At 46.8% G+C, this 25,810-nt stretch overlaps 1 protein-coding gene across 1 annotated transcript in view; it reads left to right on the plus strand.

Annotated features, from left to right (window-relative positions):
• The first annotated feature begins 3,469 nt into the window (after positions 1–3,469).
• The window catches only part of LOC135893671 (solute carrier family 23 member 1-like), a 62,582-nt gene continuing 40,241 nt past the window's right edge, over positions 3,470–25,810 (plus strand). Inside the window, exons 1-3 of the mRNA XM_065421556.1 lie at positions 3,470–3,523; positions 6,252–6,404; positions 8,093–8,250. Coding sequence (XP_065277628.1) covers positions 3,470–3,523; positions 6,252–6,404; positions 8,093–8,250 — 365 coding nt within the window. The remainder of the gene's footprint in view (positions 3,524–6,251; positions 6,405–8,092; positions 8,251–25,810) is intronic.

The following is a 25,810-nucleotide window of genomic DNA, read 5'->3' on the forward strand; positions in this document are numbered from 1 at the left end:
CCATAAAATAATGTTAAGGAGATCGAATAATCACAGAAGGAGCAAAGTCTTGTGAAGGACTGAAAAAAATATGAAGAGGTAGGAAACATTGAATCCCAGCAAATAGATGCTTCTTTGAATAGAAAGAGGTTAATATTAGGGAGTCAACGTAGAAGGATAATGAGGGCATCTGCTGAGGGTGTGACAACATATGAAAGAGCACATAGGGAGGGGTGGATGCACTTAAAAAAAAGGAAAAGTATTAATCATAGTCTCATAATTTAACAATGATACAACCTCCTGGGTATTATTTATTAAGCACTATTATTGTACCTGACCCCAAGCAGCGCCAAAAAAAAAAAAAAGGGGGCCGCAATCGTGATCTGCAGCTCTACCGCCGCCGCTTCAGTCTTCGGCAGCAATTCGGCGGCTGGTCCTTCCCTCCGAGAGGGAGTGAGGGACCCACCACCGAATTGCCGCCGTAGAGCCGGACGTGCCGCCCCTCACTGTTGGCCGCCCCAAGCACCTGCTTGCTGGGCTGGTGCCTGGAGCCGGCCCTGGTACCTGATGTTGTGTGAAATAAGAAGTAGGCAACGTGATTTAGACATGCAGTGCAGGAGATGGTCCATTCTCAAAATCAGTGTAGTTTCCATGCTCCCACCACCACCATATGCATATTGCTCTTTTTATGGTGGTTTAGCATTGATTGGCTTCATGGAGGAGGTGTTTTGAGGGATTTGCATGATTAAAGAGTGGTTATTTGGGCTCTGATTCTCAAAGCTGCTTAGGCACCTCCGAGGATCTCAGAGTTGGTGCACAAGGAAATGGAGCTGACCTGGGGGGTCATATCCAGTTTTGGTGGCCTCAAAAGAAGATAGGTGTAGCTGTAACTACAAACTGCAAAGTTCTAGAAAAGGGCAATACATGTGGTTAGAGATATGAGGAGAGTCTCATCTGATAAAATTGCAAAGTCTAGAGCCAACGTTTTCACAAGTGTTCCCTGATTTCAGGTACCTCAAGGTCTGGAGGCCTGGGTTTTCAGAAGTCCTGAGTAGCCACAGCTCTTATCTGAAGCCAATTGAATAGATGGTGTGGATACTCAGCAGCTTTGGAATTCAGGCCAAGGGCGTTTCAGGTTGGGCACCCAAAATCAGTGGGTAATTTTGAAAATGTTGCCATAGGATTATTTAATTGGAGAAGGAAACAAGTTATAGGAGACATGATTGAACATTTATGATTATGAACGGTTTATAGTCAACGTCAGACAAAACCACTTTTTTAAAATGCTACTTCATAATATGAAAGTGTAACCCTTCTGCCCCTCTGAGTTGGCAGCAACAAGGGCCGGGTTCAGCATCTAGGGGTTCCGTTTCAATAACGCAATGCAAAACGGGCTCGAGCCCCCACCCAGTGACCTGGGACAATTACATACCACTCCCCGGGCGCCTCTAGGAGGCAATACTTCCCCTCTCGCAAGCACGGAGTCTGAGTGTAGCAAAAGCCTTTTAATAAAGGAGGGAAACAATGCGGCATTATGTTGGTGAAACACCACAAACAGGATTCATAACACAAATCATGAGCAAAAGACCCACCTCCAAGTAAGTTTGGCAGTGTCCTTTTCCCCTCAGGGTCTTAAGTCCAATCACCCCAAAGTCCAACAACCCCAAAGTCTCTGTCCCTGGTCAGTGCCGCCCCAGAGTTCAAAAGTTTATCTGCAGAGTTTTACCCCCCCAGCCTGGGCGGAAATGGGGGGGGGCAATACGGGATGTTAAGGGGCACCTTACGTGGTCCGAGGCCGACTGCCCCACCTCTCCGTGGAGTTCTGCTGCAGCCTTTACCACGAATGGCTCCGCGCCATGCCGCTCTGCTCCTCCAGCCGTCCCCGCAAACTGCTCCCCGTTCCGTGGGCTGCTCCAACCGTCCCACAAACTGCTCGGCTCTGCCAGCTGCTTAGCAATATATCTTCAGGCTCCCCCACTGATTAACACAGCACTCAGTGATCTCAGCTCAGCAATTTTAGCTCTTTTAGTGATTTCAGCTCTTAGTGATTTCAGCTTGTAGTAGGGGAGCCCCAGTGCTGGTGCACTATTGGCCCAAAACGAATTCAGTTCAGCAACTTCTAGCTAGACTCCTAATGGAAGCAAACTTAGCTCTGCTATTCAACAGTGGAGGGGCGGGGTAGTGCAATTGGTGTTCCAGGCCCTCAAAAGGGGCCCATACCAACAGGTACACATACCTGTCCCCAACCTCTCTCAATTCACTGGGTTTTGTAACCCATGCCCCTTGTCTAGCGAGTGCTACTTAGTTACTGGTGAGTCCCTCTGTCATACAACAGTTCCACTGGCCTCGATTCACAGAATCAGGGTAACAACACTTTATTCTTCCTGCCCCAATAACAGAGAAACTGGGGATACCACACCAGCCAAAGTAACCACTTTCAGTTGTTGTTATCCCAGGCTAGGTGGGTGGGTGTGCCTATGCAAACAAGATCAGCCCCTGAAGTTCTTTTCCACCCTCGCCATAATTCACCACCAGATGTCAGGGTAGAGCTTATCCTGACTCTGCTTACAAAAGCAAAGAGACATTCCAAATTAGTGATCAGTATATTTAGGTGGAGTGCTGCTTCATACAGGGGGCAGTCAGTCTATGTAGTTCACAGCCTTAGGAAGCCAGTGAGTTAAATATTGACTTTTAAAGGGGCTGAATGAATTTATGAACAATAATATGTATCAGCTGCACTTATTAAGAAGAGGGTGAATAAATCTCATGCTTCAAGTCATCAACTATATCAGTGGTCAGGAGCTCACATCCATGTAAAGAGTTGCACCATTGACCAAGTGCATTATGGGTTTTTTCCATCTTCCTCTGAAGTCTCAGGTATTGATTGTGGTCTGAGATAGGATCCAGTTTGCCTATGTTCTTCATTCTCTTCATGTTTCAAGAAGGTTCACATACAGGATGAATGGGTTGTACCTGAGTTGAAAAATACAATAATGCATTCCACCCAGTTCATCATGCAGAGTAAGGGAAGCTGTCTGAGAACTGAGTTTATTAAAGAACAATGAAAGCTTTTTTAGAGGACCCAACCCAGGTGGAAGATATTAATCTGAGCTGAATCGACAATGTTGCCAACAAGGAAATGTTTTGCTTGACACAATCCCTTACCTAGCAAGCAAGGATTTTCTGTCATCTTTTACTGATGCAATCTATCCAGGGAAGCGCAGCCTATCAGCGTGCTCCAAGCACTGATTTTCTAACCAACGGAGACAGTAAATGATTTACACAGGACAAAAAAAAAGAAAATTCCTTTATAATTCTTCTTACATGAATGGCTGGGACTGAGTTTGGGCTCCTGGAAGTCAGACTTCCTGTGCTGCTGAATAGTTGTTTGTTCAGGATTTTATTTATTGGAGCATGAAGTGATTTTTGAAGATTCCCTTCCTCTATTCTTTCTTTTTTTAAAGTGAGCCACTGAAGAAAATTGGAAGGAATGACGCACTCAGCAGTCAAAGATGTCAATGGGCTGGAGAACCCCAGTTTTATGGTGAGTTTATTGCTTTAAGAAAAGTATAGCTTGCATACGGTTTGTATGAGTTCTGAGAAGGAAAGCTAACAGGAGCAAGGGAGGAAAGGGGAAAGAGAAGCAGCAGAGAGAGAGAGAGAAGGCGTGTGTTAGAGTGACTGAAAGGGGGAGGAAAGAAAGACAGATTGAACAGTCTTTCTAGGGTCCTTTGTAAAGATGAGGCTGACATGGTCTGGTATCTTCTTCACTAAATCCTGTTGCTTGTACAATAGTAATTTAAAGGCTGTTTTGCTTCTTTGGAGTTCCTTTCTTGTATTCTATAAATAAGAGAGAAAAGATGAGAGGCGATGAACTGACCCTGATTCTACTATAGTCTACGTGTCTGTTTCAGAAGAGATTAAACCTTCTGCCTCTTGTTACTGTGTCCCTGGGTTGGAGGTTTTATGTGATGACAAGGGCAGAGAAAATTAAAACTGGTGAAGGATTTGTTTTTTTTTTGTTTTTTTTTTTAAATGGGTCTATTTCAAAAGAGGTAAATTGACAGAGAGCTTGATGGAGAGAATTTGGGGTGAACTAGGCACAGTGCCCTGCAGATTTCCAGTACAGTATCAAATTCACGAGTGAATTATATGCGGTGTTACTAGCAGGTGTGTAACAGTGCTGGAAATACTGGAAAACATATTAGAAGGAGGAGGAGGAAAAGGGATGGTCTTGTGGATAAACCACAGAACTGGGAACTAAGGAGATGGGGAACTTTGTTCTCTCCTTCTGGATACAAGTAACTTCCGTTAAAATCAAGAAGAGTTGCTCATCTCCTGAGGGAGGGTTAAGCATTAGGTATCTGGATACTGTACTCTGCCACAGACTGTTCTGTTTGACCTTGGGCAAATCAGTTACTGCACTGTGCCTCAGTTTCCCCATCTGTAAAGCAGGAAAAATAAAACCTACCTCCCTTCCAGGAAGGCTATGAGGGTAAATGGGTTAACGCTGGTAAGGGGCTTTGAGAGCCTCACGTGGAAGGTGCTGTAGAAATACAAAGGGTTATTCTTTTTATTATTAAAATGCTCCCAGACACAGCTCAGTTCAGGCTTCTAACTTCCCTAAAGATTGACTCCTGCCTTACCTTGATCGTCTGGGTTCTTTGTGTTTCAAGCAGTTCAGTTTTTATTCTGTCAAGAAGATTTTTGTTCAAAATAATGATGATGGCTCCGATTTTATGCTGCGAACCAGGCAATCGCGGGGGTCGACCTGGATGTCTGAGCTCGCAGGATTGAGGCTAATAATTGTAATGGATAGGTAATGAATCTTTTGCCGCAGGCAACAAGACAGAATCCAAGAGTTGTCCTGCTCAGGCCCCCTGCTGCAGAAGAGGCAAAGGCTTGTCCTGTCACAGAGACTTCTGCTTGTTCCCGCTTCTCCCAAAACGAGAGGTCGATTCCATTCAGCAGTGCCTCGGGCTCTCTCCTTCCCAAGGTTCCCAGGCAGGATCAAGCATTCATGTGGAACTGACAATGGTACATGCACTGTACTAGTTACTTTGCTATAAGCTTCTTTTCTGAACAAGAGCTCCGGAAAGTGAGCTTGCTTCTGTCTGGACCCAGCTATTTTTAATGCTCCCGGCCTGTCTACATAAGGACAAGAGAGAGTGTTTTAAAATGTGTTAGCCAATATGTTTTAGGCCTTTGCGCTTACAGTAGACTAGCTTGTCTACTGAGGATGAAGGTCCAGATATCTGGATATTTGATGCAAATAATGCCATGTCACACCTACATATTTGAGATATGTGCATCATTTGTCTTTTTTATTTTGATTTGAAAAGTTGTATTTATTTTCTGCTCCTGTTTCTTCACTCTACAGTATCATTTGCTTTGCTCCCTTCAGGGGGAGACTCTATCTCTCTCTGGGGGGGTGCTGTTTCAGACACACCTGCCCAGCTCCCTCATGCCTGTGATCATAGAGACCCACTCCAGGCCCTGCCCAGCCATTGCTGCTCCTCCTCTCCCCAAAGTCCCAGCTCCCACTGTGAAAGCTGCTCACGTGGGTGCAAGACACTCCACTCCCCTACTGCACCCCACCGTCTGTGCATGCTGAGGTCTGGCTGAAAGGGAAGGTGAGCTGCTCTGCACACCTACTTCTGTCCAGGGATGTTCCAGCCTCCCTTCAGTTAGGCGGTGCAGCTTGAACAAGAGCTCTCCTGCCAGCACCTCACTGGGTCTCTTGTTTCTTGGTTGAGCAGAGTTCTGGGTTGGTGGGCACTGGGTTGTCTGTGCGTATAGCATGCTTGGCCACGGAGGGGGAGTGGGAAGGAGGAAGAACGTGCCTTGTGGTGGTACAAAACCACTGCTATAGCCCAACACAGGAGTGGGGTGGGCAGCACGTTCGGCTTTTCTCAGCTACAAAGGTAGGTCAGCACACAGTTCGGCCTGGTAAGAAGGGGAAGGATAAAAGGAAGAAATGGGCGGGGGGTAACCCAGAGGACTGCACCTCCCAAAATGACGAGAGTTTCACTGGATCCTCTCTCTCACACACACTCACTCACTCGCAGTTTTCACATTGTTTTTAAATGCACTTCTTGTTCCCATCCCAGCCAGGTTGGAGTTAGTGTGAATTAAATTACCCACCTTCCCACATGTTGACAAGAACCTGAGAGACATACACAGATCCGACTGAAGTCAATGAGAGTTGCAGGTGATGGATACCTCTCTGAATGAGGCTCTAACTGAGGAATGTTCTGTCCTGGTCCCTACAGGTTGAAGATGGAGACCAATACAGTGCCTTGTCTGAACTCGATGCTGAGGGCCTAAAGGAAAAGAAGAAAGACCAGGGCAAGAACTGCAGTACACTAGTGTACTCTGTCACTGACATTCCACCATGGTACCTCTGCATCCTGCTAGGGATTCAGGTGAGACTAGCAAGAACATGGTGGAATGGGGTGGGCAGAGGTTTATTGGCTTGTTCATAGCCCCGCTTAACAAGTAAAATGTGAATTAGGAAATGGCTCATATTTACTGGCCATGCCTGAAACCATCTGATTGGCTGTTGGTGATGTCAAGTCATCTCTGTTAAGTACATGGGGTCAGATCGTTTTCGTTTGATATTTATTTACATTGTGCTCGATGCAGTACAAACCGGCAGATGCAGTCCCAGACCCAGCGAGCTTGCGCTCTAAGGACAAACAGGAACAGACAGCCAATTGAATAACGCCAGTGTTACAGAGTTATGGAAAATATCTAAAGGCTCCAGGCCCTCTGTGACTCCACTACAATAAAAGCTAAGCAGAAGTAACACGAAAAAGAAACTGTACAGCTTCTATCAGTTTATAGGACTGTGCGAGAGAAATACACCCAACTGGGGTGATACATTGCAGGCCAATGGAGTAGAATATCTGTATGGTAAGATGCTTACCAATGATTAAGCTAAGATAGTGATGCTGACTTTGTTTGGATACTGATGAATAGTTTGTGCTTTGTTCATTTCTTAAAGTGATCTTGTCAGTTTAGTTTAGACTCAAACCTTGGGCTCTGTAAAAATAAGGTTTTATGAAACCCAAGATCACTGGAAATATTTCCATCATTTTTTTTAATTAAAAAGATTCTAATGAAAGCAACAGTTATTTTGGGGGGAATGTAAACATTTCCTGCAGTGTTAGCACCCCAAACGTTGCAGCACCATACTAGTGCATGGGAAGCAGAAAGTGATGTTGACAAGGAACAAAAGCTCTATTTTCATTGCCCAAGCTGAGTGAACTGCACAATCAGCATTAATAGTGAAAAGAAAATTGGATTTTAAAGATTCTTTTAGTGTGGATGACTAATTAAAGGTCTTTACACACATATGTATACTGGGTTTATTAAAAAGGTGGGGCCTGATTTTTCCACTTCTTTGCATCTTATGTAGCTATTTACACTTATGCAAACAGAGTATAAAACACTACCACCAGGGTAAATGAGTGGACAGTTCTAATTTGGTAGTATTTTGCACCAACTTTGCTGATTTCCCCCAGTACTGGCTTGTGGCCTAAGGGAGCATGAGAAGTGTCATTAGGGATACTGCAGGCTGAGGGAGTTGATGGTGCCCTAGAGCAAAGCAGAGTGGCTTGAAACACACATTTGGCATAAATCCAACCTGATACTTCCCTCCAGTAACCTGCCCCCCTTTCTTGGTAGAGAGCCCCCAAAATAGCTTTCTCCAGACCCTGAATCATAGAATCATAGAATATCAGGGTTGGAAGGGACCTCAGGAGGTCATCTAGTCCAACCTGCTGCTCAAAGCTAGGAAATGTGCTAGTTCCCATCGGACAGCCCCTTGGGAACTAGGTTCTGTTGTTTCTACAGAGTGCCAAGTGGTGGTAAGGTGAGAAAAATGGATAAGGCTGGGATGGGTTGTTAAAGCTCTGACAGACACTTTAGAACAGCCCCACCAGAAAATGAAACTTGTAAGAAAAAATTAAGGTGATCAAGAATTAGTGTTATTGGTGTCATTTGAGTCCAGATCTACAAATGGCATTTCGCCTTCCCTCAACAGTAGAATAGTTATACTGGACAAGTACCGAGCTCTTTTTCATGTCGGTCTTTTCTCTGTGGTTCATAGCACTACCTGACAGCTCTGGGTGGTCTTGTAGCCATCCCTCTGATCCTGTCCAAAGAGCTTTGCCTGCAGCACGACCCCCTGACCCAGGGTCACCTGATCAGCACCATCTTCTTTGTCTCAGGAATTTGTACCCTCCTTCAAGTCCTCTTTGGAGTCAGGTAGGCAAAAGCCTTGCAATATAACCTTATGACATTATTGACATGAATTGTGACCGTATAGATCATTGTTGCAACCAGGGTCTTATGGTTGCACCAGGTTTTGTACAGAGGAGGCCAAGTGGGGTGTCTATGGGAAGGTTGTAGTTTGCTGGTTATTATTATGCTGTCTATATGTGTGTATCATTTTTGTATTCAAAGTTATGAATATTGGCTATGTCCTTGTTTGATTCTAAGTAGCCTCAGTGATGCATTTGGTCAGCTTCTTGAGAAAGGGCTATTCTCAGTAAGTGCCCAATCCAGAAACACTTAACTGACAATGGACTTGGGGAGATGCCAATCCACATCTGAGCTTTCCTGGGACTATTCAAACTAACATGTAAACAATGGCGTCGGCCTGCAAAAGCTGAATCATTCATAGACATGTGACTTGCCCAGATGACTGCAAACTCCATCTTGTTGAGGGAATTTTACACAGGAGAACAAAGGGGTTTCCACCCACAAGAGAGAGACTATATAAGGCCCTGGAAGTCCCTCCATTTTGTCTTCAGCTGGCTCAAAAGATAGCTTCTCCACCCCAAAGAGATGCCTGAAAGAAACTGGAACAGAGGACAGTAACTACGGGGGTGTGAGTGATTGCTGGACCCAGATTAGGAAGGAGTCTAGTCTGTCAAAGAAGCTTATTGGAACATCTCTGAGGGTGAGATTTACCTGCATTTAGTTTCCTATTTTATTAGGCTTAGATTTGCTTGTTTTTGTTTTATTTTGCTTGGTAATTTACTTTGTTCTGTCTGTTATTACTTGGAACCACTTAAATACTACTTTTTATATTTAATAAAATCACCTTTTGCTTATTAATTAACCCAGAGCACGTAATTAATACTTGGGGGAGCAAACAGCTGTGCATATCTCTCTATCAGTGTTATAGAGGGTGAACAATTTATGAGTTTACCCTGTATAAGCTTTATACAGAGTAAAACAAATTTATTTGGATCCCATTGGGAGCTGGGTATCTGGGTGCTAGAGACAGGAGTACTTTCTAAGCCGTTTTCAGTTAAGTCTGCAGCTTTTGGGAGATGTGTTTCAGACCTGGGTCTGTGTTTGTAGCAAGCTAGCATGTCTGGCTCAACAAGACAGGGTACTGAAGTCCCAAGCTGCCAGGGAAAATGGGCTCAGAGGTAGTCTCAGCACATCAGGTGGCAGTCCCAAGGGGGTCTTGTTGTATCCACCAAGCAAAGTATTAACAACTTCAACAGAACTTTATTTACAGTGGAAGTCTCTTTTCCAAGCTGTAGCTGCACACTCTGTAACTCTCCCAGCCTCCTCAACTCCTCCCCCCTCCTTCCTGTTTCCTGTCCTTTCAGACTCCCAACAGCCAGTGCTCCCAGTTCCAATAATCACATGCAGCATCTAAACATCACATTCCCTCCTCTCTTAAGAAACTTTCCAAATTAAAATAAACATTGTTGTTCTAACCACAGGAACAAATATGAAACAAGACACTATACTGTTGGCAGGAATATTACACTGAAAACACTGTAGATACTACATAACATAGTCTTTAGTCCAGGCAGGTGGTCGTCTGAGTCTGACAGGCCGTCTCTCAAGCCCTGGTTCCAGTGCAATGTCTTGTTGTGTTGGTTCTACAGTGAAGTCATCCAATGCAGACTGGGTGTTGGCATAATCTCCTCTTGGTGCATAGGCAGGTGCAAGATAAGAAGCATTCCATACCCGCCCATCAGAAAGTTGATAGGTGTAAGGTCCCTTCTTCTCTATGATTTTAAGAGGAGCTGTGAATTTATGGTCCGCTTTGCGTAAGATTCCAGGTTTTCGTATTCTAACAAAGGAACCACACTCAAACTTTGGTTCCTTAGCACCCCGCCGTTTGTCTGTGAAAGCCTTAGGCTATGTCTACACTACGAGAGTAGTTCGAATTTATAGAAGCCGGTTTTATAGAAACCGGTTGTATGCAGCCGATTGTGTGTGTCCCCACATAAAATGCTCTAAGTGCATGAAGTCGGCGGACCGCGTCCACAGTACCGAGGCTAGCGTCGACTTCCGGCGCATTGCACTATGGGTAGCTATCCCACAGTTCCCGCAGTCTCCGGCGCCCATTGGAATTATGGGTTGAGATCGCAATGCCCGAATGATGCAAAACAGTGCCGCGGGGGGTTCTGGGTACATTGCGTCAGGCCCCTCCCCCTCCGTCACAGCAACGGCAGACAATAGATTCGCGCCTTTTTACCTGTGCAGACAACATACCATGGCAAGCATGGAGCCCGCTCAGCTCAGCTCACCGTCACCATATGTCATCCGGGTGCCGGCAGACGTGGGACTGCATTGCTACACAGCAGCAGCAGCTAACTGCCTTTTGGCGGTAGACGGTGCAGCATGACTGGTAGCCTTCATCGGCGATCGGGATGCTGGTAGCTGTGGGGCTAGCAGCCGTAGGGCTGCATTGCACCAGTCCCTTGCCTTTTGGCAGTAGATGGTTTATTACGACTGGTAACCGTCCTCGTCGGATAATCATGGCTATCAGTCATAGTATATTATTTTCTGCCAAGTATTGTCTGCTAAGCACCCAGAAGAGGCCGAGGGCGATCTGGGTGCTGGCAGACATGTGGCTGGCACACGTGGGGCTACATTGCTACACAGCAGCAACCCCTTGCCTTTAACCGTCCTCGTCGGACAATGATGGCTATCAGTCGTAGTATACTATTTTCTGCCAAGTATTGTCTGCTAAGCACCCAGAAGAGGCCGAGGGCGATCTGGGTGCTGGCAGACATGTGGTTGGCACACGTGGGGCTACATTGCTACACAGCAGCAACCCCTTGCCTTTTGGCAGTAAATAGTATATTATGATTGGTATCCGTCATCATCATACTGGTAAGCGCCCAGTATTTGCTGCCAAGCACCCAGAAAATGCCGAGGGCTATCAGTCATGCTGCACTGTCGTCTTAAGATGTAAAAAATAGATTTGTTCTGTATTCATTTCCTTCCCCCCCTCCCTCCGTCAAATCAACGGCCCGCTAAACCCAGGCTTAGGAGTTCAATCTCTGGGGGGGGGGGGCATTCTGTGTGACAGTTGTTTGTATTTCTCCCTGATGCACAGCCACCTTTCTTGATTTTAATTCCCTGTACCTGTACGCCATGTCGTCACTCGCCCCTCCCTCCTTCCACTGGTCTTTCAGATACTAGTTTCGCACCTTTTTTCAGACCAGACGCCATAGCTAGCACTGGGATCATGGAGCCCGCTCAGATCACCGCGGCAATTATGAGCACTATGAACACCACGCGCATTGTCCTGGAGTATATGCAGAGCCAGGACATGCCAAAGCAAAACCGGGACCAGCCGAGGAGGAGGCGATTGCAGCGCGGCGACGAGAGTGATGAGGAAATGGACATGGACCTAGACCTCTCACAAGGCACAGGCCCCAGCAATGTGGAAATCATGGTGTTACTGGGGCAGGTTCATGCCGTGGAACGCCGATTCTGGGCCCGGGAAACAAGCACAGACTGGTGGGACCGCATCGTGTTGCAGGTCTGGGACGATGCCCAGTGGCTGCGAAACTTTCGCATGCGTAAGGGCACTTTCATGGAACTTTGTGACTTGCTTTCCCCTGCCCTGAAGCGCCAGAATACCAGGATGAGAGCAGCCCTCACAGTTGAGAAGCGAGTGGCGATAGCCCTGTGGAAGCTTGCAACGCCAGACAGCTACCGGTCAGTCGGGAATCAATTTGGAGTGGGCAAATCTACTGTGGGGGCTGCTGTGATCCAAGTTGCCAGGGCAATGAGAGACCTGGTGATATCAAGGGTAGTGACTCTGGGAAACGTGCAGGACATAGTGGATGGCTTTGCTGCAATGGGATTCCCAAACTGTGGTGGGGCGATAGACGGAACCCATATCCCTAACTTGGCACCGGCGCACCAAGCCACCGAGTACATAAACCGCAAGGGGTACTTTTCAATGCTGCTGCAAGCCCTGGTGGATCACAAGGGACATTTCACCGACATCAACGTGGGCTGGCCGGGAAGGGTACATGATGCTCGCGTCTTCAGGCACTCTGTTCTGTTTCGAAAGCTGGAGGAAGGGACTTTCTTCCCGGACCAGAAAATAACCGTTGGGGATGTTGAAATGCCTATCGTGATCCTTGGGGACCCAGCCTACCCCTTAATGCCATGGCTCATGAAGCCGTACACAGGCAGCCTGGACAGGAGTCAGGACCTGTTCAACTACAGGCTGAGCAAGTGCCGAATGGTGGTGGAATGTGCATTTGGGCGTTTAAAAGCGCGCTGGTGCAGCTTACTGACTCGCTCAGACCTTAGCGAAAAGAATATCCCCATTGTTATTGCTGCTTGCTGTGCGCTCCACAATATCTGTGAGAGTAAGGGAGAGACATTTATGGCGGGGTGGGAGGTAGAGGCAAATCGCCTGGCCGCTGGTTACGCGCAGCCAGACACCAGGTCAGTTAGAGGAGCACAGCAGGGCGCGGTGCGCATCAGAGAAGCTTTGAAAACTAGTTTTGTGACTGGCCAGGCTACGGTGTGAAACTTCTGTTTGTTTCTCCTTGATGAAATCTCCGCCCCCCCTACCCACCCGGTTAACTCTACTTCCCTGTAAACCAAACACCCCACCCTCCCCTACCCTCCCCCCTTCAAGCACCACTTGCAGAGGCAATAAAGTCATTGTTACTTCACATTCATGCATTCTTTATTAATTCAGCACACAACTAGGGGGATAATTGCAAAGGTAGCCCGGAATGGGTGGGGGAGGAGGGAAGGAAAAGGACACACTGCACTTTAAAACTTTAAAACTTATCGCTCGTGAAATCATCTAGGGTGGAGTGACTGGGTGGCCAGAGGCCCCCCCACCGTGTTCTTGGGCGTCTGGGTGAGGACGCAATGGGACTTGGGGAGGAGGGCTGTTGGTTACACAGGGGCTGTAGCGGCGGTCTCTGCTCCTGCTGCCTTTCCTGCAGCTCAACCATACGCAGGAGCATATCAGTTTGATGCTCCAGCAGCCGGAGCATCGACTCTTGCTTTCTGTTTACAAGCTGACGCCACTTCTCCTCTTCAGCCCGTGATTCAGCACGCAACCTCTGCTCTTCAGCCCGTGATTCAGCACGCCACCTCTCCTCTCGCTCATATTGGGCTTTTCTAAAATCAGTAATTGACTGCCTCCACTCATTCTGCTGTGCTCTGTCAGCGTGGGAGGCAGTCTGTAGTTCAGTAAACATTTCGTCACGCGTCCTTCGCTTCCGCTTTTGAATATTCACTAGCCTCTGTGAAGGAGAAACATTTGCAGCTGGTGGAGGAGAAGGGAGAGGTGGTTAAAAAAGATACATTTTAGAGAACAATGGGTACACTCTTTCACGTTAGATTTTGCTGTTCACATCACACAGCACATGTGCTTTCGTTACAAGGTCGCATTTTTCCTCTTATATTGAGAGCCTGCAGGTTTGGTGTGAGAGATCACTCACGCAGTGCCAGGCCACAGATTTCAGCTTGCAGGCAGCCATGGTAAGACACAGTCTTTTGGCTTTTTTAACCTTGTTAACAAGTGGGGATGGTTTAAAACAGTACTGCTCTCATTAACTATACCAAGCACCCGTTGGGTTGGTCATTTAAAATGGGTTTGCAATGTAAAAGGAGGGGCTGCGGTTTCAGGGTTAACATGCAGCACAAACCCAACTAACTCCCCTCCCCCACACACCCAATTCTCTGGGATGGTCACTTCACCCCTCCCCTCCCACCGCGTGGTTAACAGCGGGGAATATTTCTGTTCAGCAGAGCAGGAAGGGGCACCTCTGAATGTCCCCTTAATAAAATCGCCCCATTTCAACCAGGTGACCGTGAATGATATCACTCTCCTGAGGATAACAAAGAGCGATAAGGAATGGATGTTGTCTGCATGCCAGCAAACACCGGGACCATACGCTGCCATGCTTTGTTATGCAATGATTCCATACTACGTGCTACTGGCCTGGCGTGGTAAAGTGTCCTACCATGGCGGACGGGATAAGGCAGCCCTCCCCAGAAACCTTTTGCAAAGGCTTTGGGAGTACATGAAGGAGAGCTTTCTGGAGATGTCCCTGGAGGATTTCCGCTCCATCCCCATACACGTTAACAGACTTTTCCAGTAGCTGTACTGGCCGCGATTGCTAGGGCAAATTAATCATTAATCATTAAACACGCTTGCTTTTAAACCATGTGTAATATTTACAAAGGTACACTCACCAGAGGTCCCCTGTGTGCCCACAGGGTCTTGGGTGAGTTCGGGGGTTACTGGTTCCAGGTCCAGGGTGATAAACATATCCTGGCTGTTGGGGAAACCGGTTTCTCCGCTTCCTTGCTGCTGTGAGCTATCTATGTTATCTCCATCCTCATCTTCCTCGTCCCCCAAACCCGCTTCCCTGTGTGATTCTCCAGTGAGGGACTCATAGCACACGGTTGGGGTAGTGGTGGCTGCACCCCCTAGAATGGCATGCAGCTCCGCGTAGAAGCAGCATGTTTGCGGCTCAGCCCCGGACCTTCCGTTTGCTTCTCTGGATTTGTGGTAGGCTTGCCTTAGCTCCTTAATTTTCACGCGGCACTGCTGTGCGTCCCTGTTATGGCCTCTGTCCTTCATGGCCTTGGAGACCTTTTCTAATATTTTGCCATTTTGTTTACTGCTTCGGAGTTCGGCCAGCACAGATTCATCTCCCCATATGGCGAGCAGATCCCGTACCTCCCGTTCGGTCCAGGCTGGAGCTCTTTTGCGATCCTGGGACTCCATCACGGTTACCTGTGCTGATGAGCTCTGCATGGTCACCTGTGCTCTCCACGCTGAGCAAACAGGAAATGAAATTCAAATGTTCGCGGGGCTTTTCCTGTCTACCTGGCCAGTGCATCTGAGTTGAGAGTGCTGTCCAGAGCGGTCACAATGAAGCACTGTGGGATAGCTCCCGGAGGCCAATAACGTCGAATTCCGTCCACACTAACCCAATTCCGACCCCCTAAGGCCGATTTTATCGCTAATCCACTCGTCAGAGGTGGTGTAAAGAAACCGGTTTAAAGGGCCCTTTAAATCGAAAGAAAGGGCTTCGTTGTGTGAACGTGTCCAGGCTTAATTCGATTTAACGCGGCTAAAGTCGACCTAAACTCATAGTGTAGACCAGGCCTTAGACTTTGCCTGGTTCTGTTCAACTGTCTTTCTCACATCATCCTTGTGTGGGGCATCAGGTCGTGCCTTTAACAATCCAGCAATGTTTAGTTTAGTAGTCATCTGTTTCCCATGAAGTAACTCTGCGGGTGATCTTTGCGTTGTGGCATGTCGTGTAGCCCAGTATGCTTGCAAGAAATCAGTAGTGAAGGGTATCCACAATCGCCCTTCCAGTTTAGCTGTTTGCAAACTCTCTTTCAAACTTCTGTTAAATCGTTCGATTTCCCCATTGGCTTGAGGGTAATATAGGGATGACCTCCTGTGTAAAATGTTCCTCTCTGCTAGAAAAGTTTCAAACTCCAGGGAAGTAAATTGACTACCATTATCTGAAACCAGTTCTTTGGGGTTACCTTCCCGGCTAAAAACTGAAGAGAGGAACTTAATTACTGTAGCAGAAGAAATTTGCCATGTAAACGCCACCTCAGGCCATTTGCTGAAATAGTCTATTAAAGTGATGGCATAACGACAATCAAGTGGAGCAGTAGCAAAGGGTCCTACAATGTCAATCGCCACTTTTCCCCATGCAGATTCAGGAAGAGGAACAGGCTGTAATGGAGGGGTACATGTCACTGCTGTCTTATCATGCATTTGGCAAGTGACACAGGATTTTATGAGTGCTTCAGTTTGAGAGTCCATCCCTGGCCACCAATACAGATCCTGTAGTCATTGATTGGTTCTGACAATTCCTTGATGAGTATCGTGTGCCAGGTGTATGAGTTTTGACTGTAATTCTTCTGGCACAAGTAGCCGGTGTGTACCTCGTAGCACACAGCCATCGAGCAAAGAAAGTTCATCCCGAACTCTAAAATAAGGCAGCAAAACTGGGTCAAGGTTTTTAGGGTTACTGGGCCATCTCTTTGTCAGAAATTCCCGTAATTTTTGTTGAATTGGACACGCTGAACAAGCAGCTTGAAATTGTTCTCTTGTAACTGCAGTAAGAGTGCTTGTAATAAGCGCAACTACTACATCCTTATCCTCCGGTGGACCATCTGGTGAAGGCAAAGGCAGGCGAGAAAGGCAATCAGCTACCACATTTTGGTTTCCAGGCTTATATTCCAGTTCATAATTGAAAGAAAGTAGTCTTGCAGACCATCTAGCCATACGATATCCTGCTCTTCCCAGTCCTTTCATGGTGAGCAACGTTGTCAAGGGGCTGTGGTCTGTGCGCAACTTGAACGTGCGGCCCCACAGGTAAGGTCTCCATTTTTCAGTAGCCCAGACACAAGCAAGTGCTTCTTTTTCAACTGTAGAATATTTTCTCTCAGCATTACTTAGTGTCCTTGAAGCAAATGCAACAGTCCTCTCTGTGTTGTCCTCATGAAGTTGTGTGAGGACAGCCCCAAGTCCATAGTCAGAAGCATCAGTAGTTACAATTGTGGGCAATGCGGGACTGAATAATGCAAACACTGGACTATGTACAATCAAGTCTTTCACCCTTTCGAAACTAACTTGTGCATCCGTTGTTCACACTAAGGTTGAACTTCTCTGTAGTAATTCTCGTAACGGTTCAAAAACAGAAGCATAATTGGGAATGAATTTTGCATACCAGGAGGTAAGACCCAAGAAGGAACGTAAGGTTTGCAAATCTGTTGGAGAAGGAGCATTTGAAATTGCCAGGATATGATCTGGATCAGGTTTTAGTCCAGCCTGTGAAATTGTATGCCCCAGAAAGGAGAGTTCAGTTTGTCTAAATTTGCATTTGGACCTATTGAGCTTGAGGCCTGCTTTGCTGATGCAGTTTAGTACAGACTGCAGGTTATTGTCATGCTCCTCAGTAGTATTTCCAAACACAATAATATAATCCAAATAGCACTGAACTCCATGTTGATTCCTCAGAATCAATGACATCATTTTTTGAAAGGCACTTGGGGCTGATGCGAGACCGTATGGAACACGTTTAAAACGAAATAGTCCCTCATGTGTAATAAATGCTGTGAGGTCTCTGCTATCTTCATGCAACATAACCTGGTGGTATGCACTCTGCAAATCAAGAGTAGAAAACATCTTTTCTCCACGGAGTTCTGCAAATACTTCCTCTATGTGAGGAAGAGGATGGCTGGGGATCCACAGCGAAAGCATGCTTTTACTTCATTTTGCATTTTGCATTTGCTGATTCAGTGGCTTTTCATTAGTTTTCCTTTTGCAATTGTTTGTCTGCAGTGATAGTGAACTCTTCTGCAAAGGAGTCACAGCCTGGACTGGGCCTCCTGTACCCTGGCTCATTATTTTGGCTTCAGCTGTAGCTGACTCAATCTGAGTAGCAATGGTTATTGCTTTTTCTAGTGTAAGTTGTGGTTCTAGAAGTAAGCGTTCTCTTACATGAAGCATTGTTGTTTTCTCAATGAGCTGGTCTCTAATCATCTCATCTGCCATATTCCCCCACTGTCAGATTCCTTAATCACCCCCAGGTCAAACATGCTTTGTATCTCAGCCTGAATTTGCTCCTTCACCTTATGGGTGGCCCTGTGAGGCCTGGAAGGGGTGGAGGGAGGGGGGTTGAGCCCCTTTCATGAGGATTCTATGGGACAGCAACTGTCCTCGGTTAAGAACTTACATGAGGATAATACCACCACCAGTTCCAGTGCGTGCAATAAACTGAGTAATGACCAACAGAAACAGATTTTGTCTCTTAGTTCAGGTCAGTGTAGTTCCTATTCAAAGCCATCAAACATTCCATCTGATGACCCGGTCTGTGATATTCCAAAAATAGATTAGAATGCCGGTGTCGATTATCTAGAGGTCCTTATCAGCCTAGATTGAGCATGTTTCCTAGAAGTAAAATAAGGAATAAACAAAAAAGTTTATGGTATGAAAAGTATAGGTGGTTAGAATATAGCCCATCAAAGGACTCAGCATTTTGCTTTTACTGCCATCAGGGCCGGCTCTAGCTTTTTTGCTGCCCCAGGCAAAAAAAAATAAATAAATAAAAAAAAGGGCGGCCAGACTGCCGAAGCAAAAAAAAAACAGCAGCCGCAGGGAGCGCGTGGAGGGCGGTCAAGGTGGCTCGCAGGGGGTGAAAGGCGGCACCCGCCCACTCCCTCCACCCGTGGGCAGCCAGGCGCTGCAGCCCGCTCGCAGCCGGGCGAGAGGGGCTCCCGGGGGCTGCAGGAGGTGCTGGCTCAGACCCTTCTTTAAAGGCGGCTCGGCCGGGCTCAGAGGGGTGCGGGAGGCGGAGGCCGGTGCAGGCGGCGGGGAGTGGCGTGTCCCGGGGAGCCCGGTGGCACGGTGAGCGGCGGGGATTGCTAGTTCCTGGCCCCCTAGGCCGGGGTCCATGCTCCTGCAGGGCTGGGCTGGCTGCCCCAAGATTGGCCGGAATGCCGCCCCTTACAATGTGCCGCCCCAGGCACGTGCTTTCTCGTCTGGTGCCTGGAGCCGGCCCTGACTGCCGTTTCCTCTCCTCTAATGATGCAGCAAACAAAGGTCACACTGATCCAGCATTTATTGATAAGGGATTCAGAAACTGGCATAGGGCTAACGAATGTTTTAAAAACCACCAACTGTCAAAATCTCATGTGTTGAGCTGTTCTTCATGGTCAAGTTTTAATGAAGGGAAACCTATTGATGTATTGTTGGTTGAGGGCAAGCAGGCTTATCTGTCTAAACAAGAAGAAGAACAGTGTCATAACCGAAGTGTAATGGAGCGACTGATTGACATTGTTCTGTGTTTGGCGAAAGGTGGGAGACCATGCAGGGGTCACAATGAAAAAGCTGACAGTTTTGAGAAAGGTTTATTTCTAAATCTTGTCAATATGCTCCAAAAATATGATCCCGTAATGGCAAAGCATGTGCAATAATCTCCTCGAAATGCTACCTATCTGAGTAATCGCATCCAAAATGATTTAATTGTGGCCTTGCACAATGTTGTGCAACAAGAGATTGTGTCTTCACTAAATGGAAAAATGGTCTCAATAATTGCCGACGACACTACTGACTGTGGACACCATGAACAGATGTCCATTGTGGTGCGGTATTTTGACAATGAAAAACATAGTCCAGTTGAACATTTTGCGTCTGTTCAGAGACTATTAACAGTTGATGCTCAGTCTATTTTTGACCAGTTAAATGACGTCCTTGGCATTCTTAAAATTGACTGGTCATCAGTGTTGTCTGTCTGTTTTGATGGCGCATCTACTATGTCTGGATGTACTGCGCGAGTTCAAATGAAATGTAAAGAAAGAAACAGTGAAATACTCTATGTACACTGCTATGCGCATTGTTTGAACCTCGTCCTAGTAGATGCATGCACTTCAAGTAAACAGAACAGAACTGTCTTTGATTTTGTTGTTGTTATTCAGACTCTCTGCCTTCATGGAGGGGTGTCCTGTGCGACATGCAGTAATGGAGAAGATTTCACAAGAAGTAGGATCCCAGTTGAAGACTTTGAAGTCACTATCAAACACAAGATGGGCATGCAGAGCAGAAGCAGTGGCTGCTGTAAAACAAAACTACTCCATTATTTTACAAGAGATTATCGAAACAATTCGCCTTGCTGACACTAAAATAAAAGCCAGGGGCCTTATCCATGAACTAAATTCAGTCAAGTTCATCTTTGCCCTTCACATGATGCACCCTATTCTCCAGATGGTGGCAAAGTGAATAAGGCTCTTCAAGCTCCAGATCTCAACTTACTTACTGCAATGACAGGGGTGAAAAGCTTGCGTAACTCTTTGGCTGCGATGAGAAGTGGCCCAGAATATTTTCAATCTATTTTCAATGACAGTGTGAAAATGTGTGTAGAGAATGATATATCGATTCCCGCAGTTAAGAAGAGAAAAACGTTCTTGATAGATACAGTTTGATTTGATCAGAATGCCTCCATACATCCCCATTTGGAGTGGCCACCAGAACGGCTATAGGACTGGCCACATATTTCACAGGGAATGGTCCTTTCCATGTGGGTTTTAGCTTACCTTTACTTACTAATTCTTTGATCATCACTTGGTCTTGTATCTTCCATTGGTACCCAGATGGTCCTTTCTGTTCTTCCCTTTGTCTTCGCTGATTTTCTTGTGCCCAAATTTCTTCAGTTGTTTGTACCAAATCTGCTATCCAAACTTCTTTTTGTACCCATTCAGGTGTCTATTTTCTAGGTGGGAGTAGGAATTCAGGGGTTCTCATAGCTCGACCTGTCATTAACTCAAACGGTGAGTACTTACTTCCAGCTTGTCCCAAGGCTTTCATGGTCATTAGGATTGCAGGTAAAGCAGTTTCCCAATCCCGGTCTTGTGTTTGAATTTGCTTGGTCAAGGCTGCTTTTATTTCTCTATTCTTCCTTTCCACTTTTCCTGCACTCTGTGGGTGCTGGACTACATGCCATTTTTATTTGATTCCCATCATCAATAATAATGCTTTGACCACTGCTCCCACAAAGTGAGGTCCTTGGTCACTATCCATGATCAAGGATATAGCCCATCTGCTGAGTATTTGGGTCCAAAAAGCCTGAGCTATAGTTTAAGCTGTGTTATCTGTTGTGGGGATTACTTCCACCCATCTTGAAAAATCATCTATGACCACCAAGCAAAAGGTTTTTCCTGTAGGAGTTATTTTCAAAGGTCCAATGTAATCCATTTGTAATTTTTGCCATGGGCCCTTAGTGTCAGGTTGGTGTCTCAGTATTTTTTCTTTCCTGCTTTTAGAGTTAACTTGGGCACACATTAAGCATTGTTGACAAAATCTGTTAATATGCATGTTCATTCCTGGCCACCACATTACCTTTTTTACTTGTGCTAATGTTCTCTTAGCCCCAAAATGTCCTTGTTCATGTGCAAATTGGATTATTTCTTCTCCATATTGTTCTGGAGGTACCCATCTTTCTTGATCTCCTTGCTTTGCTATGACCATACTTGTTCTCTTGTTATTTCCCATTCTCCTTCTACTCCTGTTACCCTTTGTCCCACTTGTTTCCATTCTTGTTCTTCATACTGTATGATTGCTTTGTGGTGTTCCAGAAGGTTTGGATCAGCTGTATCAGTGTTTGCAGTTTTCCTAGATTTGCTTCTTCTTTCATTCGAGATTGAGTTACCGCTTTGATGTCACTTTGAACCAGAAGATGTTGTAGCTGCTGCTTCCTTGGCCATGTTATCTGCCTTAGCATTGTAGTATCCTTCCAGAGTATGCTGTTTAGAATGAGCCTTAACATGCTTGATTTCTGTGGAACCAGTCCTTTTCCGAATAATATCAATAATGATTTTCCAGTAATCCCAGTATGCAACTTCTTTGCCTTCCTGTTGTTCCCATATGGGTGCTCATATACTCACTTCTTGCACAGTCCATTGAGAATCAGAGCATATGACTACATCACAGTTCAAGGGAGTTGCTTCAAATGCCAGTTTGACTGCTGCCACTTCGCATCTCTGGACTGACATCCTTTCACATGGGATCACCAGTTCTTGTTCTGGAAACAAACAAACAACTGCTGCTGAACAAACAAGTTGACTTTCCTTGTAAGAACTAGATCCAGTGGTGCAAGTAGAAATCATTTCTTGCTGGTACTGCACTCATGGGAGGGACACAAGGGGGGAGCACGTGACCTCCCCACATAATCCTCCATGTGACTCTCTACAACAGATGCAGTTGTAAAATGATGCTTTGGGCACCTCATGTCACCTGTAATCCCAGGTGTCATTGAGGATCCAGCAGCACCCCAAATTGAAAACTTCTTAAATGAAAGAAGGATAGGAAGAACAATCACCCCACTTTCCCTTAACACACTATCAGTGCTTCCCTTATGTCCAAATTAATCTTCTGCCAGCTTACCTTTATCTAAGGGTGTGTCTTCACTACCAACATTAAAGCACTGCCACAGCAGCGCTTTAACATGGCTGTGTAGTCATGGCACCTGTGCTGGGAGAGAGCCAGCGCTGTAAAAAAACCACCCCCAGGAGGAGAGTAGCTCCCAGCACTGGTGCACTGTCTACACTGCAACTTTGCAGTGCTGAAAATTGCAGCGCTCAGGGGGGTGTTTTTTCACACCCCTGAGTGAGAAAGTTTCAGCGCTGTAAAGTGGCAGTGTAGACAAGGCCGAAGTATTGCTCTCCGCCAGGCACTAGGAAAGCAAAGATGCTGCGCCATCTGGGTTTGATGGAAAAGAGGCATTGAACTGTGTGTGCTATGTACTGTACATCTTGACAGAACTACAGCCCAAATTATTTTATTGTTTTCCTCAGTATGACATACAGGAGGGGCAATCGAAATCAGCCTGCCACAACATGCATGAGAACTGTTTCTGGACAGATAAGTAATTGATCAAAATCACATTCTCTGATCTCTTGGGGCCAAATCCTGTTCCCATTGAAATCAAAAGAGGTTTTTCTATTGAGATCAGTGGGAACAGGCTTTGACATTTGGAGAGCAAAGAACAAACCCGCTCAAGCAAGGGCTATGTTGCTTGTACCACAGGTATCAACAGACATCTGATCTTTGTCCATTGCAAGGGAGATAGCAATCAATGAGACTAGAACAGACTTTGCACCATATACATCTCATAAGTCCATCTGCAAAGGATCAAGGAAATATGAAGGCATTTATATTATCAAATTATCTTAAAGTCCTCAGTCCCTTGATTAGAATGCTCCCATCAGTATATGTTCTGTGACAAAGTTCCTCCTCTATCTTGGTGGGTCCTGCGCTTATTGGTGGATTTTCTTGCCTCAGAGATTCACCATGTGGGTTGGGGAACAGCCCAGAGACCTTCCCCTCTGGAAGAACCCACAGTCCAGGTCAATTGGGAGTTTTGGGGGGAACCCGGGCCCGCCCTCTACTCCGGGTTCCAGCCCAGGGCCCTGTGGACTGCAGCTGTCTATAGTGCCTCCTGTAACAGCTGCATGACAGCTACAACTCCCTGGGCTACTTCCCCATGGCCTCCTCCAAACACCTTCCTTATTCTCACCACAGGACCTTCCTCCTGGTGTCTGATAACGCTTGTGCTCCTCAGTCCTCCAGCGGCACATCCTCTCACTCTCAGCTCCTTGTGCCTCTTGCTCCCAGCTCCTCACACTCGCACCACAAACTGAAGTGAGCTCCTTTTAAAACCCAGGTGCCCTGATTAGCCTGCCTTAATTGATTCTAGCAGCTTCTTTTTAATTGGCTCCAGGTGTCCTAATTAGCCTGCCTGCCTTAACTGGTTCTAGCAGGTTCCTGATTACTCTAGTGCAGCCCCTGCTCTGGTCACTCAGGGAACAGAAAACTACTCATCCAGTGACCAGTATATTTGCCCTCTACCAGACTCCTGTACCCCACTGGTCTGGGTCTGTCACATATCCCTCCCCGCTGCTCAACGCCAAGGGGTTGGGCAGCTTGGGACGCCAGACAGTGCACACGTGACAAGCCATCGGCGTTGCCATGACGGCTCCCTGCTCTGTGTTGCACACGGAACTGGAAAGGTTGGAGGGATAAGAACCATCTGGTCACCCTTGTGTTCTTCTCCTTGTTCCGCTGCATCCATTGAAGAGGGGCATGGTCGGTCACAAGGACAAATCTGCGCCCGAGCAGGTAGTAGCGCAATGTTTCCATGGCCCATTTTACAGCGAGGCATTCTCTCTCCACCACTGCATATTTTTGTTCCCTTGGAAGGAGTTTCTGACTGAGGTATAGAATTGGGTGTTCCTCCTCCCCGACCATCTTTGATAGAACGGCCCCCAACCCTATTTCCGATGCATCCGTCTGCAGGATAAACTCCTTGGTGAAATCAGGGACTATCAGTACGGGGTTACTGCAGAGGGCAGTCCATAGGTCTGTGAATGCTTCCTCTGCTGCGTCAGACCATCTCACCAGATCAGGTCCACGGGCTTTCACTAGGTCTGTCAGGGGGCTTGCCCTTGTGGCAAAGTGGGGAATAAATCGTCGGTAATACCCCACCACACCTAGGATTGCCCGGTCTTGTTTCTTGCGACTTGGTCGAGGCCAATTTTGGATGGCCTCTAACTTGTTCACTTGGGGTTTTACCAGACCTTTTCCCACAATGTAGCCAAGATATTTGGCCTCTGTAAACCGTACAGCACACTTGGCAGGGTTTGCTGTAAGGCCAGCTCGCCTGAAGGTATCGAGGACTGCCTCCACCTTCTCCAGGTGGGTTTCCCAGTCTGGGGTATGAATGACCACATCGTCCAAGTAGGCAGCAGCATAACTGTTATGCGGGCGTAATAGCTTGTCCATGAGGCGCTGGAAGGTAGCTGGGGCCCCATGTAGTCCAAAAGGGAGGACAGTATATTGAAAAAGACCCTCTGGTGTAGAGAACGCAGTCTTTTCCTTTGCGTCTTCTGCAAGGGGAATCTGCCAGTACCCCTTTGTCAAGTCTAGGGTAGTCAAGTACCGGGCATTACCCAGACGATCCACTAACTCATCTATGCGAGGTATGGGGTACGCTTCGAACTGGGATACTTCGTTTGGTCGCCGGAAGTCGTTGCAAAATCTTGTGGTACCATCAGGTTTGGGCACCAGCACGATTGGGCTGGACCACTGACTGGGATTCTTCGATGATCCCCAACTCCAGCATTTTTTTTACTTCTGCTTTTATTTCCTCCCTTTTTGCCACTGGCACCCAATAGGGCCTCATTGTTACTCTGGCCCCAGGGTTCGTGACGATGTGGTGATATGTCTCGGTTGTGCGACCCGGTTTTGTCGAGAACACATCTTGGTTCCAGAAGATCATCTCAGACACCTCATTCTTCTGGTCTGGTGTTATATCGGGAGATACTCTCACCTGTTTGGAAGGCTTGTTTTCCTGGGTTAGGTCTTTTTGGACCGTTGTGCATGCCTCTTGTGCATGCCAGGGTTTCAGAAGGTTAACGTGATAAATCTGTTCTTGTTTTCTGCATCCTGGCTGCCGCACCTTGTAGGTTACTTCCCCCACGGGTTCAACCACCTCATAGGGCCCCTGCCATTGGGCCAGAAGCTTGCTTTCTGCCGTGGGTACCAACACCAGAACCCGATCCCCTGGTTGGAACTGTCGCACTTTTGCCTGGCGATTGTAATGGGTTCGCTGGGCCTCCTGTGCCTTCTCCAAATGTTCCCGTACAATAGGGGTAACCCGGGCTATCCGGTCTCGCATCTGCATTACATGCTCTATTATATTTCTCCCCTCATTGGGTTCCTCTTCCCAGATCTCTTTGGCGATATTTAGTATGCCATGGGGGTGACGCCCATATAATAACTCGAAGGGGGAAAACCCAGTTGAGGCCTGTGGTACCTCCCGGATAGCGAACATAAGGTAGGGTAGTAGGGTGTCCCAATCCTTCCCGTCCCGACTTACCACCTTCCTTATCATAGCCTTGAGGGTTCGGTTAAACCTTTCTACCAACCCATCAGTCTGCGGATGGTAGACCGAAGTTCTCAGAGTATGTATATGAAGCAGCGTACAGAGGT

This window comes from Emys orbicularis, chromosome 1 (genome assembly GCF_028017835.1).
Source record: "Emys orbicularis isolate rEmyOrb1 chromosome 1, rEmyOrb1.hap1, whole genome shotgun sequence".
NCBI lineage: Eukaryota > Metazoa > Chordata > Testudines > Emydidae > Emys > Emys orbicularis.